General features: G+C 38.2%; 3 protein-coding genes and 1 long non-coding RNA gene across 4 annotated transcripts; 1 reads left to right on the top strand and 3 right to left on the bottom strand.

Moving 5' to 3' along the window:
• Positions 1-1,610: 1,610 nt before the first annotated feature.
• Positions 1,611-3,480, bottom strand: LOC149266586 (uncharacterized). Its single transcript, XR_016253005.1, has 3 exons — positions 3,116-3,480; positions 2,746-2,920; positions 1,611-1,738 (listed from the first exon to the last, which is right to left on the bottom strand). It is a non-coding gene; the product is annotated as an uncharacterized LOC149266586 (long non-coding RNA).
• A 395-nt stretch (positions 3,481-3,875) lies between these two features.
• On the bottom strand, positions 3,876-4,949 carry LOC149266585 (uncharacterized). Its single transcript, XM_089397025.1, has one exon. The coding sequence runs from the start codon at positions 4,918-4,920 to the stop codon at positions 3,913-3,915; it is 1,008 nt and encodes a 335-aa protein (XP_089253151.1). The 5' UTR covers positions 4,921-4,949; the 3' UTR covers positions 3,876-3,912.
• An 861-nt stretch (positions 4,950-5,810) lies between these two features.
• LOC149266584 (disease resistance protein Roq1-like) lies at positions 5,811-14,125 on the bottom strand. The gene is made up of 3 exons (XM_089408715.1): positions 13,442-14,125; positions 12,529-13,340; positions 5,811-6,067 (listed from the first exon to the last, which is right to left on the bottom strand). The coding sequence occupies exons 1-3, from the start codon at positions 13,954-13,956 to the stop codon at positions 5,811-5,813; spliced, it is 1,584 nt and encodes a 527-aa protein (XP_089264841.1). The 5' UTR covers positions 13,957-14,125.
• A 1,201-nt stretch (positions 14,126-15,326) lies between these two features.
• On the top strand, positions 15,327-16,774 carry LOC149266583 (protein DETOXIFICATION 40-like). Its single transcript, XM_089408709.1, has 4 exons — positions 15,327-15,769; positions 15,977-16,159; positions 16,357-16,413; positions 16,531-16,774. The coding sequence occupies exons 1-4, from the start codon at positions 15,327-15,329 to the stop codon at positions 16,772-16,774; spliced, it is 927 nt and encodes a 308-aa protein (XP_089264835.1).
• Positions 16,775-17,896: the final 1,122 nt, after the last annotated feature.

Raw genomic sequence — 17,896 nt, 5'->3', positions numbered from 1 at the left:
GACCAAATAGAGATAGAATAACTATTGGCGGGAACAGAATCATTCTATCTCATTCCTTCTCGATACTCATTAAAATTGTATTGTTGTGTCAGAGGAAAGCTACAATAATAAAAAGGAGAAGTGTAATTCATTTAATTCTTAATCTTAATGTGACATTTAAAAATATTCATAATAATAAAAAAGTTTCAATGTGAGTCATCGATAAAATATTTGAAGTAATATTCATATATGCTTAAAAATAGATTTATAACAAAAAAAAACATTTAATGTGGACAATGTAGTCTATACAATAAGATAAACTCATTAATAATTAAATGAAAATTGATTCAAACCATAAATATTTGTTTAATATATATTAAAAAAATAACATATATTTATTTAATTATTATATAATTATTTAAAAAATAAAAAACAATTATGTTAAAACTAATTGATTGTAAGTTTATAATTACATTATTATTATTATTTTAATTAAATAATATTTTTCATTTAAAAATATTATTAATAATACATTTTCATAAAATATATTATTATTATTATTATTATTTATTATTAATTTAAAAATATTATTAATAATACATTTTTATAAAATACTTTGCTACTGTTGTTTAGATAGTCTTCGGCAAAATCACATATTATTATTATTATTTCTTAATATATTATTATTATTATTATTATTATTTCTTAATATATTATTATTATTATTATCTATTAATATATATAGATAATTAATAGATAATGTAATTCATATAAATAGATTAAAATATATAAAATATGATTTATCCTATTAACATAATAATCGAATCCCAGACTCTTCCATAAAATGGCCAGAAAATGCTTATAAAAGTCACTCCCACTGCATATAAGTCATCAATTCAACGGTATATTGATTGCAAAAACAGTCAATGTCAATTTCAAATTCTCATAGCATAACTGCCATCAGGGGTTAAATTTGACGGGTGACCCTACCCGTCAAGGAATTTTTTTATGACGTTTTTATTTTTAAACTGCCCATCATATGACTTTTAAAATTTATTTGTACAAGTTTCATCTAATTTCAAATTGTACTCATAATTGTTCAAATTTTTCATTTTTTGTTGTACAATTCGGCTCAAGTCTCATTGCTACACTTTGTTTTGAGACCTGCTGATCAAATTTTTCTGCAAATTTTCCAGATTGTTCAAATGTTCTGAGTTTTTTTGTTTAAAATGGAAACACTGATAAAATAGATGGGAAATATATATATAATTCACCTTATTAATAAAAAATAGAAAAATAACAAATCTACAACACTTCCATGCTTCTTACATTTTTAAAAAAATGATAAGCCTAAATATACCTCTTACAAAGAAAAATTTGAATACCTTAAATAAATAACAATTATTTAAGAACGGCATATATATAATATTTTCTAATTTAATACATATAAAAAAACACCACAAAAATGTCTACATTGTTGTTTAAAACATCTTTTGAAATAATTGAGATCAAAATTCTGAATAAAGTTTTCTCTATATTCTTTATATTATCTCTTAGACCTTCAAATGCTTTCTGAGCAAACAAATAAAACTGATATTTTATAAATGCAAAGTTACTCTCCAGTAAAGGATCTTGAAATTACCAGTGGCTCGGTTCTTGTATATTGTCACAGTCATTGTACTCGCCATGCCCACTGCTCCGATTTGTTCTGAAATGTTGGACTCGTTTTCTACTTGAGTATCCACTACATTAAGAAACCCTGCAGCAAGGTCCCAAAGCTTGTTTCAATTCAATTATAGAATTTATACATTTGATTTAAGATTTTTGTGATTTATATTAAATTTTGATAATAAAAAAATTATTAGTCATATTATAAATTGTTTTATTAAATTACAAATTCTATAACCTAGATTTTAGATTTTTATAATTTATATTGATTTTAATAGTATTTCAAATTAACCAACAACTTATAATATAATTAATCTGAAAAACTTTATAAAAACCCTATATTTCATATTTAACATGGATAATCATTAAATGCAGAATCCAAATTACTCAAGTGAAATTACAGAAAGGCTGAATTTGTTATTCCCTGTGAACGTACAGTGAAATCACTGCTAAATCACTACCATCAAATTTCAATTGAATACTTTCAAGACACTCTGGCATTTGCTCAGCTTGCATAAGGTAATTTCTCAAACTACTCGGCCTTTGGTCTTGCGGCTTCGAAAAGCACTAGCGTTCTTGGTATGGCACATGTCATTTCCTCATTTCCCCGGACCATCATGCCCGCGAATCGCGATATTTTGTCCGATTCTTTCTTTCGGTCAAAAATCTAAAAAAAACAGTTTAACTTTTTTAATCTTTTCAATTGTTTGTATGAACGAGTCTAACATGGTTGTTCGTTTCCAGGAGATTTTTTTATTTTATCATTAACCATTTAATTATAGAAGTATGGGATTTCTTGATTAAAATACTGAATACATATATACCGTCATTAATAAATAAATTAACATCAAATATAACTGTATAATGAAACTCAAAAATAAATTTGACACCCAAAAACAATGGCTTCACCTTATTATTTAAGAATTAATAATAACCACAATTTCAAACCAAAACAAAAACAATCATTTAACCTTATTATTAAGGACTATAAATAGTCATCCCATAGATTTAAAAGGAACTCTACATAAAGATGAATCTAATTTTGTAAAAGCAAATTCTAAAATTAAAAATACAGAGAAAAACAACTATATCTCCAACCTGTGCGGAAAACTACAGGTTCCATCAATCAAAATGATCTGCACGCGGATTTCTAAATGAAATTGTGCGAACAGGCGCAACCGTCTTTGTCCTCTGGACGAACAACGGCAGCTTCCCTCTCTACCAACAACGCAACGACAGCTTTATGATTTCTGTATCGATTCCCCTGCTGCTTCTTCATACAGATAGCTTTAATTACTCATCTTAATGCTTTAATCTTATGAATTAATGCTTTAATCTTATGAATTACGAATCTGCTACATCGCTAGGTCCAAGAAATCTTGAGATTTTATGGAAGCCGTTAGTCTTTGAAATGAATAACGCAGAAGAAAGAATAAAACAAAACGTCATAGATTCGTCAAAATCTAACCTGAAAGAAGCCGGATCAGCGCCGAATTCCCTCCGATATACTTTGGATATCGCCGTCTTGAGCCTAAACCGGCTATACCACAGACAACCTCCGTTATTTGCTAAAAGCAGCCACATTCGGTCGATCTTTGAGGTCGAAAGCACAGAAATCTTTGAGGTCGAAATAAAGAGGAAGAAAAGGGGAATTTCAGATGCACAGTTTCTCTGCTTTGGGAGCTAAGAACGCAGAGAAACGCGCCGGATTGCTCTTTCTATAGGCGATTAAATATCCAAAATGATGACAGAGGAGGGCGGCAAGCAATGGATCGAGACCAGTCGGAAGCAACCTGTGGACAAGGACTCTTCCTTGCGAGTCTGTAACTTGTTACTTAAGTTTCTGTTTCCATATCTTTCCATATCTTGGACACGCGGGCCGCGGTAGTCTGGTACTTGTATTTGGTGAGTTTACAGTAAATGCTCCAGCGATCAGACAATCCTAATAAAATCAAGACCCGACAAAATTTATTTCTATTCGTGAAAGTTGGTGGACAGCCGACGCATTTGTAGTCTTTGGGTATCCGAAGTTGCAATGTTAAATATATATAACCATTATTAAAAAAAACTTAAAACTTTCCATTTTCAAACATGCCCGTCATATTGACGGTATTAAAAATTAATAGCAAGTTACCCCTGACGTGGATATTTGAAATTAGAACGTATTTTACGTGTAAAAAACCTAAAAACGGGCATACGGGCGTCAAATTTAACCCCTGACTGCCATCACATGCTAACAATTCCAAATTTCCATTCATATCTATCTCACAATACTTTTACCCTGTTGAAATCAAGGACACCCAAGCATTTAAATGTGCACATATTTTCAAAGCATTCGCCGGAGACGGTCAAACTGTCAAACTGTAGACTTTCAAGTTGTATTAAGTTTCCAAACGAATCTGGAAGCACCTGCAGACAATGGCAACAGCGCAGGTCGATGGTTTGGAGATTTGTCAAGTTTCCAAACGAATTTGGAAGCACCTGCAGACTAGAGCACGCTGACAGGTCAATAGTTTGGAGATTCGTCAAATTCCCAAACCAATTTGGAAGCACGCGCAGCCTCCAGCACCCGGACAGGTTAATAGTTTGGAGATTCGTCAAGTTTCCAAACGAATCTGGAAGCACCTGCAGACTGGAGCACTGTGACAAGTCAATAGTTTGGAGATTCGTCAAGTTCCCAAACGAATCTGGAAGTACCTGTAGACTCTCGCACCCAAACAGCGTAATATTTTGGAGATTCGTCAAGTTCCCAAACGAATCTGAAAACCCCTGCAGACCAGAGCACCGTGACAGGTCAATAGTTTGGAGATTCGTCAAGTTCCCAAACGAATCTGGAAGCACCTGCAGACTAGAGCACTTGGACAGGTCAATAGTTTGGAGATTCGTCAAGTTCCCAAACGAATCTGGAAGCACCTGTAGACTCTTGCAGCAGGACAGCTTAATAGTTTGGAGATTCCTCAAGTTCCCAAACGAATCTGGAAGCACCTGCAGACTAGAGCACCCGGACAGGTCAATAGTTTGGAGATTCGTCAATTTCCCAAACGAATCTGGAAGCACCTGCAGACTCCGGCACCCGAACAGGTTAATAGTTTGGAGATTAGTCAAGTTCCCAAACGAATCTGGAAGCACCTGCAGCTTAGAGCAATATCTCAGGTCAATATCTTGGAGATTTGTCAAGTTCCCAAACGAATCTGGAAGCACCCGCAGATTCCCCCAGGAGTACAGGGTAATAGTTTGGAGATTCGTCAAGTTCCCAAACGAATCTGGGAGCATGTTCAAACTGGAGCACTCCCCGAATCTAATGTAACGAAAGAGTCCTACAAGGTAAGATAATGGAATTCGTTAAGTTCTTGAGTTCGCAAAATAATTTGGTAGGCAGTCCATTTTTAGATAGTAATACAAATATAAAAAAAGAAATTGTACCTCCCACTAATTCTAAGTGTTTCAACGATTGTAGATGGCAGAGTTCGTCTGGTAAAGTTACATGCTCAGAAAAATTGACCATAATTTTTTCGAGATGGCTCAACTTCCCAATAGACTTCGGAACCTCCACATGTCTAGCGTTAACATACAATTCCCTCAACTGCTCCGGTGCCTGCAATCTTTATATTATCAAAATTGGTTTGACCCCTAGTATGCTAACAATACTAAAGATCAAAGCAATTTCCGAGATAAAAACATCTTATGTCAAGAACTTCAAATGACTACCTGCGATTCATGCAGCCACAAGGTTTGAGATTGCTCCCAGCGCCCCTCTATTCTTAGAACTCTTAAATTCTTGAGTGAAATCCAAGAAGGTAGGCTGGAGTACGGAAAGTCATCCCAACATAGCCATATGGGTGACATGGCACCTCTGAATATGCTTTTCATGAATCTATTTTCCTCAAAAGAACCTTTCGTCCTAATCAGCTGCAACCCCCTCACATAATTTGTGAAACGACTGCCTGCGAACTCCGCCAGGTTTGTGAACAATGGTTGAGCCCTTTCGCAGCCTTGTGAGTGAACCGTGCTAATTCCGCGCACCTTATATATTGTTTTCTCAAAGATGTTTATTAGAATCACGATTAAGAATTGTTTTCTCAAAGATGGACATCCTTGCAAAGGTTAAGAATTCAAAACATAATGGACACAACTTTGACAAAAAAACTATTTTGGATATGGGTCTAAAGCTTCAAAATACATACCAGTGATTTGTCGGACAGAAGCCGAAGTTCGTGGGTCGGGCACGAAAGGCGAAGTGTCCATTCTGGAGGTTCAGTCTCAGCGATATGTCTGCCCAAGTCCCTCAGGTGGTCGTGCATTCTTATACAATTTGTATTGTCTACTTCCACGAGACACCTACTCTCCAGGTTCCGAAGACGAAGCCATCCTCCCCACTCCGTTCCATCCCAGATTCTTATAGCGGTATCTTTGTCCTCTCCTATAAAGAAGCAGACAATGTCTAAGAAAATCTGCTTCTCTATTTTGTCGAGACTGTGTTGGGTATTTTTGATGGGGAAAATACCAAAAACCAAACATTCAAACACACACAGAGACAATGCTCTGTTTTACTTTACTCCAGGATCCTTTTGTGCACAGAAGACTTAAAAAAATTCACTGAGGAACAGAGGATTTCACCATAAAATATTTCTATTCATTAAAACAAAAAAAAACATTCACTGTGTCTCCATATGAGAATTTACACTGCTGGAAAAATTCCCATTAACATTTACTGCTGTAAAACCTCCATTCACATTTACTGGTGTAAAACAATTTTACATACTGCTGTAAAAGCAAAACTTACACAGGCTTACAAAATTCGCTCCACCATTTTCCTTATGCACTGCTGTGCAAAACCACACATGGTTTTTCGCTATGGCCAACACAAAAAAAATTACATCGCCAAAAAAAAAACTCACGCCCCTGTTCTTGTTTTTCTACACACTGCTGTGTGTTTTCCCTTTTTTCAAAAATACAATGAGCAAAAACTCAAGCATATATGTTTTGCTCGCTATATAAAACATAATGCGTAGAAACTCTATATTACCGTGGCCCCTTTTTTTTTACATTACATATGGTCAACACTTAAATAAATATATGCCGTATATATAAAACTAAATGCATTACGTGCCCTATGTAAAAAACTTAACTATTCACCTAAGTTTATGACAAGCATTAATGAAAGGTATGGTCAACCATGCTTTTAATTTACTCCACGCAAAACATTGAATTGATGTGGGTTCGTATGCAGCTCCAGGTGATCAACGGCGGAGAACACGGGAGCAAATCCAACGGTGGAGAACAATATCGGAGGACCAACAAGTGTTGAACTTTATCCTCCGAGAAAATGACGTTGCGTTACGTCAGGGCTGAACCACGTGTCAGCTCCACATTTTCTCGGGCCCTTGTGTACGAAAACCATTCTCTGCAGGTAGGCGGTCCGAGAAATCTTTAAACCGGTTTGTGGTTTTTGCTGGCGGTTTTGGGGAGCGTACGGCTGCGTTGAAATTATATTTCAACACTCCCCTTTAATTTCAACAGCTGGGCATTCGGTCATACCGAGACACTTTCTCAAAAATTCAAAGCTCTTCTGATCAAGTGGCTTTGTCAAGATGTCTGCTACCTGTTCTTGAGTCCTGCAATGTTCTAGGACAATTTCTCCATTGTTCACTAATTCTCTGATGTAGTGAAACCTTGTATCAATGTGTTTCGTTCTCTTATGAAACACTGAATTCTTTGACAAAGCAATAGCTGAGCTATTGTCACAAAAGATCACTGTCGCTTTTGCCTGCTCTTGGCCTAAGCTTCTCAACATTCTTCTCATCCACACTGCTTGACATGCTGCTGCTGTAGCTGCCACATATTCAGCCTCTGCTGTAGACAATGCTACAATGGACTGCTTCTTAGAAGCCCATGAAATGGCTCCTGAACCCATATTAAAAACATAACCGGAAGTGCTCTTCCGATCATCTACACTTCCAGCCCAATCGCTATCTGTGTATCCAACCAAATCTGAATGTTCTGAGGCATGATATAAAATTCCAAACATTTTGGTACCTTTGACATACCTCAAAATTCTCTTTGCTGCCTGCCAATGTGCCTCCTTCGGCCTCTCCATGAACCTGGAAATTAAACTAACAGCATACATTAAATCAGGCCTAGTTGCTGTTAAATACATAAGGCTGCCCACAATACTTTTATACAAGCTAGGATCAAAATCCTTGCTGCTGTCCTCTCTGCTGAGTTTTAATCCCATTACTGTGGGAGTGATGGCTGCCTTGCATTCTTGCATGTTAAATCTGTCCAAAACTTGATTTACATATCTTGCTTGAGATATAAAAATTCCTTTTTCATTTTGATCTACTTCTATGCCTAAGAAGTATCTCAAGAAACCCATGTCAGTCATTTCAAATTCATCCTTCATGACTGATTTAAAATTTTTAATGAGCTGATCATCATTACCTGTGAAAATCACATCATCAACATACAAAACAACAATTAAAATCTTACCATCCTTTTCCTTGATGTAGACTGTGGGTTCTCCTTCACACTTGTCAAATTCATTATCCAATAGATATGAATCTATCCTGCTGTACCATGCTCTTGGCGCTTGCTTCAGCCCATAAAGAGCTTTCTTCAATTTGCACACTTTGTGCTCTTCACCTTTCTTCTCATATCCAAGAGGCTGTTCCACATAGACCTCTTCCATTAACACTCCATTTAGGAATGCTGACTTCACGTCCATTTGGTAGACTTTCCATTTGTTTTGAGCTGCTATGGACAGCACTGCTCTCACGGTTTCCATTCTTGCAACCGGGGCGAAAGTCTCCTCATAATCTCTCCCATACTGCTGCTTGTAGCCTTTGACAACCAGCCTTGCCTTGTGCCTTTCAATCTTGCCTTCAGCATTGCTCTTGGTCTTGTAGACCCATTTCACACCAATGACTTCTTTGCCTTTTGGTAACTCAACCAAATCCCATGTTTTGTTTCTCTCTATGGCATTCATCTCCTCATCCATAGCTTCTATCCATTTCTTATCTTTAATAGCTTCTTCAAAATGAATAGGATCATCAACATGACAATACAAGGCAAATAAGGAATTCATTCCTTCTTCATAAATTTCACTTAAATTTCTAAACTTCTTACCTCGTTCACTTGGTGTGCAAGTGCTTGAAGATGCACTTGAATTTCCTCCTTGTGGTGTGCTTGGAGAAGCACTCTCATTGATCCTCAATGGTGTACCTTGCTGTCCTTGTGTTGGCGCTGTTGTTTGGGGATTCATTTCAGCCACCTCCTCTTCATCTTCATCATGAGACAAACAGTTCTTGACATTGACTGTTTTCTCTATGCTTCCATCCCAAGCTTCCTCTTCTATGAATTGAACATCCCTGCTGACAAAGAACTTCTTGGTAGATGGAATGTACAGCCTGTAGGCTTTGGATTCATCACTGTATCCAATGAAGATGCATTTCTCCCCTTTGCTGTCCAACTTCCTCCTTAGCTGATCTGGAATGTGTGCATAGGCCACACATCCAAAAACTCTCATGTGGGTGACTCCTTGCTTTCTCCCACTCCATGCCTCTTCTGGCACTTTGTTCATGACTGCTTTTGTAGGACACCTGTTCAATATATAAACTGCACAATGTACAGCTTCAGCCCAATACTCATTTGGCAAATGCTTTGCCTTCAACATGCTCCTTGCCATCTCCATGATGGTTCTGTTCTTCCTTTCAGCAACTCCATTTTGCTGTGGAGTGTACCTTGCTGTAAACTGTTTATGTATTCCATTTTCTCTACAAAATCTTAGGAATTCCTTGGAGATATATTCACCTCCTCTATCAGTTCTCAAAACTTTAATGTGCAGCCCGCTTTGGTTTTCAACAAATGCTTTGAAGTTTTGGAATTTCTCAAAGACTTCACTTTTGTTCTTGAGGAAATATATCCAAGTCTTTCTTGTAAAATCATCAATGAATGTCAAGAAATATAGGCTGCCTGCTAATGATGGAGCTTGCATTGGTCCACACAAATCTGAGTGGATAATCTCTAAGGGTGTCTTTGCCCTTATACTCTTCCCTGATGGAAAACTTTCTCTATGTTGTTTTCCCAAAATGCAGCCTTCACATAGGCTGTCCGGTTTCTCTATCAATGGTAATCCTCTTACCATTCCTTTTCTGCTCAATAAGTTTAGACCTCCAAAATTTAGATGCCCAAATCTCAAGTGCCATAACCAGTTCTCATCCTTTGGCACGCTTTGGAAGGCCTCTTCGGTGACTGCTGCCATTTCCCTTTTGTTCTTCATGTCTGCCCTGATCCGGAGAGGGAACATCCTGTTCCTTGTCATCTTCACTTCAGCAATGCATCTTTTGTTGGGTGGTATATCCATGATGGTGCACACATCATTTTTAAAGAAAACATTGTAGCCCTTATGGACAAGCTGTCCAATACTCAAGAGATTACATCTCATTCCGGGGACATAGTATACATCTGCTATGGTTTTCCTTTCTCCTTGCTTTGAAAGTATTTTTATTTCTCCTCTTCCCATAACAGACACTTTACTATCAGTTCCTAGTGTGACTTCTGATTTCACATTTTTATCTAGGGCAGAATAGAAGGCTATGTTTCCGGTCATATGGTTGCTGCAACCTGAGTCTAAAAACCATATGTCCTCACTATGTGTTTCAGCCATGTTACAAGCTAACAGGACATTTTCTTGACTGTTGTTTTCTCTTGTAACATTTGCATTTTGTCTGCTGTTCATATCATGCTGTTTCTTTCTACAATCACTAGCATAATGTCCATACTTTTTGCAATAATAACATTGAACAATAGATTTATCATACCTTTGTCCTTGAGCATGATGTTGTCCTCCTTGTTGGCTGCTGCCTTGGCCTTGGTTCTGATTTGGATTGTTGCCTCTTCCTTGTGCATTTGATGAGTTGTTCCTTCCACCTCTATTCTGGCTTCTGCCTCTTCCTCTTTTGTTTCCTCTGCCTTGACCTCTGCCTCTTCCAAAGGACATCTGGGTCTTGAAGGCTTGCTCAAGAGATGAGTTTTCATTCCTACTCAACCTCTGCTCATGTGTTATCAGTGATGCATGTAGCTCATCAACTGAATAGCTTGAGAGATCCTTTGTCTCTTCAATGGTGGTGACTATGGCATCAAACGTTGAGGGTAAGACCCTCAATATTTTCTCCACAATTCTTCTGTCTTCAATGGTTTCTCCATGAGTTCTCATTTGTGTGATTACACCAATCACATGAGTGAAGAATGAGTCAATGTTATCTGACTCCTTCATGTTCAAGTTCTCAAAATCCTTTCTCAGCAATTGTAGCTTTGCTGTCTTCACTCTCTCCATGCCTTGATAGGCTGTCTTGAGGGTTTGCCATGCTTCATTGGCTGTCTTAGCTGCTGCTAACCTTGGAAACATACTCTGGTCTACTGCTAGATACAACAACACACGGGCTTTTGAGTCCTTCTTCCTATTGTTCTTCAGCAGATCCTTCTCTCCCTGAGTTAATGCATTGAACTCAGTTTCATCTGCTGGTTCTTCAAAACCTTCTTCAACTATTTCCCATAAATCTTGGGAAGCAAGCAGGGCTGTCATAGTTATTGACCAGTAGTCATAGTTCTTCCCATTAAACTGTGGGAGCTGGGTGTTAAACAAACCCATACCAGTGCTTGTGCTGGCCATTCCTTGACTGTGTATTTAAAACACTGACTGTCTCTTCAATAACAAACAAGATAGCTATGAAGAATACCTGAATCCTTTGTTGTCTGAGTCTTCTGTCTGCCTGAGAAGTTTTGCTGCAGCAACAACCTTCTCCCTTCAGCTTCTTTAACTTTTTTTAAAGAGCCTAAGCCTGCTCTGATACCACTGTTGGGTATTTTTAATGGGGAAAATACCAAAAACCAAACATTCAAACACACACAGAGACAATGCTCTGTTTTACTTTACTCCAGGATCCTTTTGTGCACAGAAGACTTAAAAAAATTCACTGAGGAACAGAGGATTTCACCATAAAATATTTCTATTCATTAAAACAAAAAAAAACATTCACTGTGTCTCCATATGAGAATTTACACTGCTGGAAAAATTCCCATTAACATTTACTGCTGTAAAACCTCCATTCACATTTACTGGTGTAAAACAATTTTACATACTGCTGTAAAAGCAAAACTTACACAGGCTTACAAAATTCGCTCCACCATTTTCCTTATGCACTGCTGTGCAAAACCACACATGGTTTTTCGCTATGGCCAACACAAAAAAAATTACATCGCCAAAAAAAAAACTCACGCCCCTGTTCTTGTTTTTCTACACACTGTTGTGTGTTTTCCCTTTTTTCAAAAATACAATGAGCAAAAACTCAAGCATATATGTTTTGCTCGCTATATAAAACATAATGCGTAAAAACTCTATATTACCGTGGCCCCTTTTTTTTTACATTACATATGGTCAACACTTAAATAAATATATGCCGTATATATAAAACTAAATGCATTACGTGCCCTATGTAAAAAACTTAACTATTCACCTAAGTTTATGACAAGCATTAATGAAAGGTATGGTCAACCATGCTTTTAATTTACTCCACGCAAAACATTGAATTGATGTGGGTTCGTATGCAGCTCCAGGTGATCAACGGCGGAGAACACGGGAGCAAATCCAACGGTGGAGAACAATATCGGAGGACCAACAAGTGTTGAACTTTATCCTCCGAGAAAATGACGTTGCGTTACGTCAGGGCTGAACCACGTGTCAGCTCCACATTTTCTCGGGCCCTTGTGTACGAAAACCATTCTCTGCAGGTAGGCGGTCCGAGAAATCTTTAAACCGGTTTGTGGTTTTTGCTGGCGGATTTGGGGAGCGTACGGCTGCGTTGAAATTATATTTCAACAGACTGTCATAGCTAATTTTGAGTGTAGCCATTATATCTTCGGGAAGAATTTTGGAGATATCGTGCAATAGCGCTTTCCCATACTCCAAGTCTTTTCTGCGAAGAAGAGATCCAAGCACTTTAAGGGATAATGGCAATCCAGCGCAAGCATCCACAAATGCTCGAGCCACTTGTTCAAATTCTCTAGGAGGATATGGCTGGTTAAACGCATGCCAGCAGAATAGCTCTCGGGAATAATCTTTGTCGAGTCCTCTTAGCTTGAAAATGGAAGACTCTGCAATCCCTGAGCTTGTAAGTACATCCTTATTTCGAGATGTGACTAGAATTAAGCTACCTTGCTGAAGCGCATCTTTCACCGGTAAAAGCAATGCTTCCACCTGCTGAAGATGGTCCACATCATCTAAAATTAGGAAAGCATGAGAAGATTTAAGATAACTATGGAGCTTCTCTATACCATCATCAGTGCTGTCTATTTCCACATTCACTTGAGCCAAGCCACTAAGAATCATACTCTGGATGGATTTTAGAGAGTTTCTCGCTACATTTTCTCTGACATCAAATTGAAAGTAAGTTTTCTTGTAATTTGATCTTCGACGGTTAAAGATCTCCTTTGCTAGGGTGGTTTTGCCAGCACCACCAAGTCCGACAATTCCTATAACTCTAGTCTCTCTACTGCTTTGTTGGTCGAGTAACATCGCCCCTTCAAATTCTGCAACTTTCTCATCCAACCCAGTTGGATATCTAGACACATGTAATGGTCTTTTAACTTTTTTCAGCACTTCTTCCACGACCTGTTCAAGGAGCTGTTGCTCATCGCTGAAATGAAATTACTAGTCAGAAATGCCTACAATATCAAACAGTCTATCAATCCAACAAGTTAAAAGGGAGAGAGTAAGAGGGAGAGTTGGAGAACTGACCCATTATACGTCTTCATATCGAAACCTTTTATCTCTGCAGCATCAAAGAGAGCCATCTTCCATTTTTGAATGGTGCTATAGTCATATCGAGAATGAGAATCGAATGTTCTCTTCTTTTCGAGCATTTGCAGGGATCGACCATAGACTCTTTTTTCGTCCCGCGTTCCCCATCGAAGATCTGCAGGCTCGACACCATAGAATACTGGAATAATTGTTGAGCCCGATTCGAACATGAGCAAGAGCTCATCAAGACACCAATTTGAGTCTGCATATCGGGGAGAGAAAATAGCGATATGCACCGAAGCTGTTCGAATGGCACTCTGGATTTGAGGAGTTATATTCTCTCCTCCTTGCAATTCATCTTCGTCGAGAAATACTCGCAATCCTTCTTTGTTAAGGCGGTCGTAGAGATGTTTGGCGAGGGTTTTCTTGGAGTCGGGACCCCTGTGGTTGATAAAGATATCAAAGACAAAGCTGTTGTTGGTGCTGGAGGATCCATATGAGGTGTATGCCATGGAAGAGAGAGTAGCTGCAATAACCTCAAGAGTCTCCTCGTCTGGCTGATCTCTCAAACGGCAAAGCGGCTACCCGTTGATCTCTCTTTCTCAATACTCGCAATTGAGATTTATGTTGAGCAGATTTGTTGCCATTATATACAACAAATTTTATTAATGGTCAGGTAACGTGGGCGTCTGATATCCATGTGTGGCCTTACATAATTTATCTGAATGTAGTGCATTTCTAGAATAAATTAAATATAAAATTATTGCAAGTTGTCACTCGGTGCCATATATACTTTGTCAAATAATTATTATTAAAATGATTCTTCGTCCGACTTACTAGGAAGGTAAAGTTTGAAATTAATTATTTAAATTTTAATGGACATCGTTTCATAACGAATAATATTTATTATTGGTTATTATATAAAATGATTATAAATTAATTAATTTATTAAAAAAAGGGTACGAGTGTAATAAATTAATTTGATGTCTTTAAACGAGTATTTGATGGGGGACCGCCATTTTAGAGTTAGCAGCAATAGAAAAGACGTGGAAACTGACAGACGTGGGGACGATAGAGACAGGAAAGTGAAAGTGCCAGTTGTGCACTGTCTACAATTATTATTATTTTTTATTACTATTTTTAAAGATTTAAATTTATTTATTTCTGATCAATTTTATGAATGGGTGTGGTTTTTTATTTAACAACCCTCACCCAATGTAATTAAACGAGTGTTGGAAGAAGGTAGGTCACGGAAGCCAACAGGAGCCGAGTCGAGATTTGATTGCACGACCGCCAATTTAGAGTTAGCAGCAGTAGAAAAGACATGGAAACCGACAGGCGTGGTGACGATAGATGCAGGAAAGTGCCAGTTGTGCACTGTCTACAACTGGTATCCAAAGCCTCCAACAAAACCGTTGCAGCGACGGCAACCAATAAATCTTATCCTATTGGGTATTTAATGTCTTTAAGACAATAGCTGACAATATTGGATGCTATGCTGACTATTCCCACCATACATAAAACAACGTTGTACATTTGGGGCAAGTGCTATTTCATGGACTATAGCATTATAAATGCACTCTTAAGAGACCTTAAGTACAGTGTTGGGAAGCGGGTTCTGACATCGGCTTTGGCGGTCAGCGGTGTGCATCATTTCTCCGGCGAACGAATTCCGATTCCGTATGTATTCGCATTCGCATTCATCCACCCGCATACCATCCATACATCACTCATTTTGAATTTGGAAACCCGCCGTCCCATGTCATACCATCGCCCGCATACCATCCATACATCACTCATTTTGAATTTGGAAACCCGCCTAAATACTGACTCGCGCCTTTCTCTGCTCGGCATTTACCTGCAACGATCCACCGTCCTTCTCATGGCGACGGCCATACCTCTCACACTCATCTACGTCTTCTCCAAGTCCCTACTATTGCTCTTGCGGGAGTCGGAGGAAATAGCCACCGCGGCCGCTATATTCGTCTACGGCCTAATTCCCCAGATATACGCATATGCCGCCAATTTTCCGATCCAGAAGTTCCTGCAGGCTCAGAGCATCGTCATGCCCAGCGCCTTCATATCATTCTGCACGATATTCGTCCACCTGTTGCTCAGCTGGCTCGCCATTTACAAACTCGGCTGGGGAATCTTCGGGGCGGCGTTTGTGCTGAGTCTGTCGTGGTGGATCGTCGTCATTGCTCAGTTTGTATATATCCTAAAAACCCCAAAATGCAAGCACACATGGACAGGCTTCTCACTTCAGGCCTTCTCCGGCCTGCCGTCGTTCTTGAAGCTTTCTATCGCTTCGGCCATCATGTTATGGTAAGATTTACACTCCACCTTCCTACTTATGTTAGCATGAGTCCATTCATTGATCACATTTTTTGGTTTTCTTGAACAGGGTTGTGAATTATGTTATTTTCTAACATTTCTTGATTTTCTTGATTAGGTTTTGTGAATTATGCTATTTTCAACATTGATTTCAGCTTTTGAATTCACGGTTAAAATTTACTGGTTTTATTGATTTAGGTTCATAAATTACGCCATTGCTAGCATTTTAAATATTTTCTTGATTCCTATTTTGAGTTCACATTTCACTGACCGACTGGTTTTCTATGACATTAGTTTGGAGACCTGGTATCTCCAGATATTGGTTCTGTTGGCCGGTCTTCTGGAGAATCCAGAAATTGCATTGGACTCACTATCTATCTGGTATTCTTCCTTTTTAGTTAAATTTCTTTCTATATTTTAAAACAAAATTGCCTTTACCAAATTGGTGCAGATCAATCTACAGACACGATTCTCTTTACCGATCTTTAATAACTTTATCATTACATCATTTTCTTTCTTTACTGTTTAAAGCTTTAAATTTCCTCTCACTGTTTAAAGCTTTAAATTTTTGTGTACAGTATGACAGTATTGGGATTGTTGTTCATGATCTCAGTCGGCTTCAACGCAGCAGCAAGGTCAGTGATCCATGATTCAATCTTCTCCTCTTCACATAAATTTTATGTTGAATACAGTCTTTTGGCATCTGTTAAAGATTTTTTGGGCGAATATACTTGCCATTTTGTTTTGTCCAGTGTTAGAGTAAGCAATGAGCTCGGCGCAGGAAATCCCAGAGCAGCGGCATTTTCAGTGATAGTGGTGACGACAATCTCTTTCATCATCTCGATTATTTTCGCCATTGCCATTCTCTTGCTACGCAACATCATTAGCTATGCATTTACCGAAGGGGAGGAAGTCTCGGATGCTGTGGCAGAACTTTGCCCTTTCTTGGCTGTCTCAGTTATTCTCAATGGCATACAACCCGTGCTTTCAGGTTAATTAAATTTTATTCAAATGTTAAGCCATGGTAACTCCAGCAATTAATGAGCGCAAGACAGAACTGATTGATTTATTCATTAGACAATTATTTATTTATACATATACACAACGGATCAGTTCATCTTCTAGATGACTGTCCAGCTTCACCTCATCCGTTTCGGATTAGGTGTCAACATTCCCCCCCTTAATCTGAAGGGATGTTGGTGAGTCCAAGCATCGTTTTGAATCTTTCAAGCTTTTCTCTTCCAAGCGCTTTGGTGAAGATGTCTGCAATTTGCTCGTTTGTGGAACAATGACGGAGATGGATTGTTTTGGCCTCAACATGATGTCGGATCAGATGATATTTAGTATTGATGTGCTTAGTACGATCATGGAACTTTGGGTTCTTGGCCAATTTTATTGCAGAGGTGTTATCAATCATGAGTGGAGTTGATTGTATTTGTTTTACCTGCAAATCTTCAAGAATTTTCCTGAGCCACACAATTTCTTTCGTTGCTTCAGCTGCTGCCACATATTCTGCTTCTGTTGTGGAATCTGCTGGTACTGATTGTTTGCGTGATCTCCAGGAGACAGCTCCCGATCCAAGACTCATAGCATATCCTGAAGTAGATACCCCAGTTTCTTTGTCTCCATCGAAGTCTAAATCAGAGTATCCAATCAAGTTGAAGTCGTCCACCTGTGTATACTTGATTCCAAGGTCTTGAGTTCCCTTCAAGTACCTTAGAACTCTTTTTGCAGCAGACCAATGTCCCTCACAAGGCCTTTGCATAAACCTGGAGAGGATTCCAACAGCAAATGAAATGTCTGGTCTGGTAGTAGTGAGGTAGATGAGACTTCCTACAAGCTGTCTATACTTTGTTGCATCCTCAAATTCCTTTCCTTCAGTAGATGTGAGCTTCAAGTTTTGTTCCATTGGAGTAGAAAGGGGATTGCACTCTGTCATGCCAAATCTGTATAACAAATCTCCAATGTATTTCTTTTGAGAAAGAAATATGGACTTTGGATGTTGGGTTACTTCAATGCCAAGATAGTAATGAACATAGCCCAAATCAGTCATTTCAAAAAAAATTCCTAATTCTTTCTTTATGGATGCAATATAGCTTTCATTGTTCCCTGTCATTA

This window comes from Pinus tabuliformis, chromosome 6 (assembly GCF_031772625.1).
Source record: "Pinus tabuliformis cultivar Carrire ecotype Pingquan chromosome 6, CPIR1, whole genome shotgun sequence".
Taxonomy (NCBI): Eukaryota; Viridiplantae; Streptophyta; class Pinopsida; order Pinales; family Pinaceae; genus Pinus; species Pinus tabuliformis.
The sequence above is the reverse complement of the archived record's forward strand: the minus strand, read 5'-3'. Positions and strand labels throughout refer to the sequence as shown.

Bases quoted from the DNA above. Each gene is read 5' to 3' on its own strand.
- LOC149266585 (XM_089397025.1), bottom strand. From the start codon at position 4,920: ATGCTCCCAGATTCGTTTGGGAACTTGACGAATCTCCAAACTATTACC.
- LOC149266584 (XM_089408715.1), bottom strand. From the start codon at position 13,956: ATGGCATACACCTCATATGGATCCTCCAGCACCAACAACAGCTTTGTC. The intron at 13,341-13,441 runs GTCAGTTCTCCA...ATTTCATTTCAG, and splicing joins GATATGAAGACGTATAATGG to CGATGAGCAACAGCTCCTTG. The intron at 6,068-12,528 runs GTCTGTTGAAAT...GCTTCTTTATAG, and splicing joins ACTCAAAATTAGCTATGACA to GAGAGGACAAAGATACCGCT.
- LOC149266583 (XM_089408709.1), top strand. From the start codon at position 15,327: ATGGCGACGGCCATACCTCTCACACTCATCTACGTCTTCTCCAAGTCC. The intron at 16,160-16,356 runs GTATTCTTCCTT...TTTTGTGTACAG, and splicing joins TTGGACTCACTATCTATCTG to TATGACAGTATTGGGATTGT. The intron at 16,414-16,530 runs GTCAGTGATCCA...TGTTTTGTCCAG, and splicing joins GGCTTCAACGCAGCAGCAAG to TGTTAGAGTAAGCAATGAGC.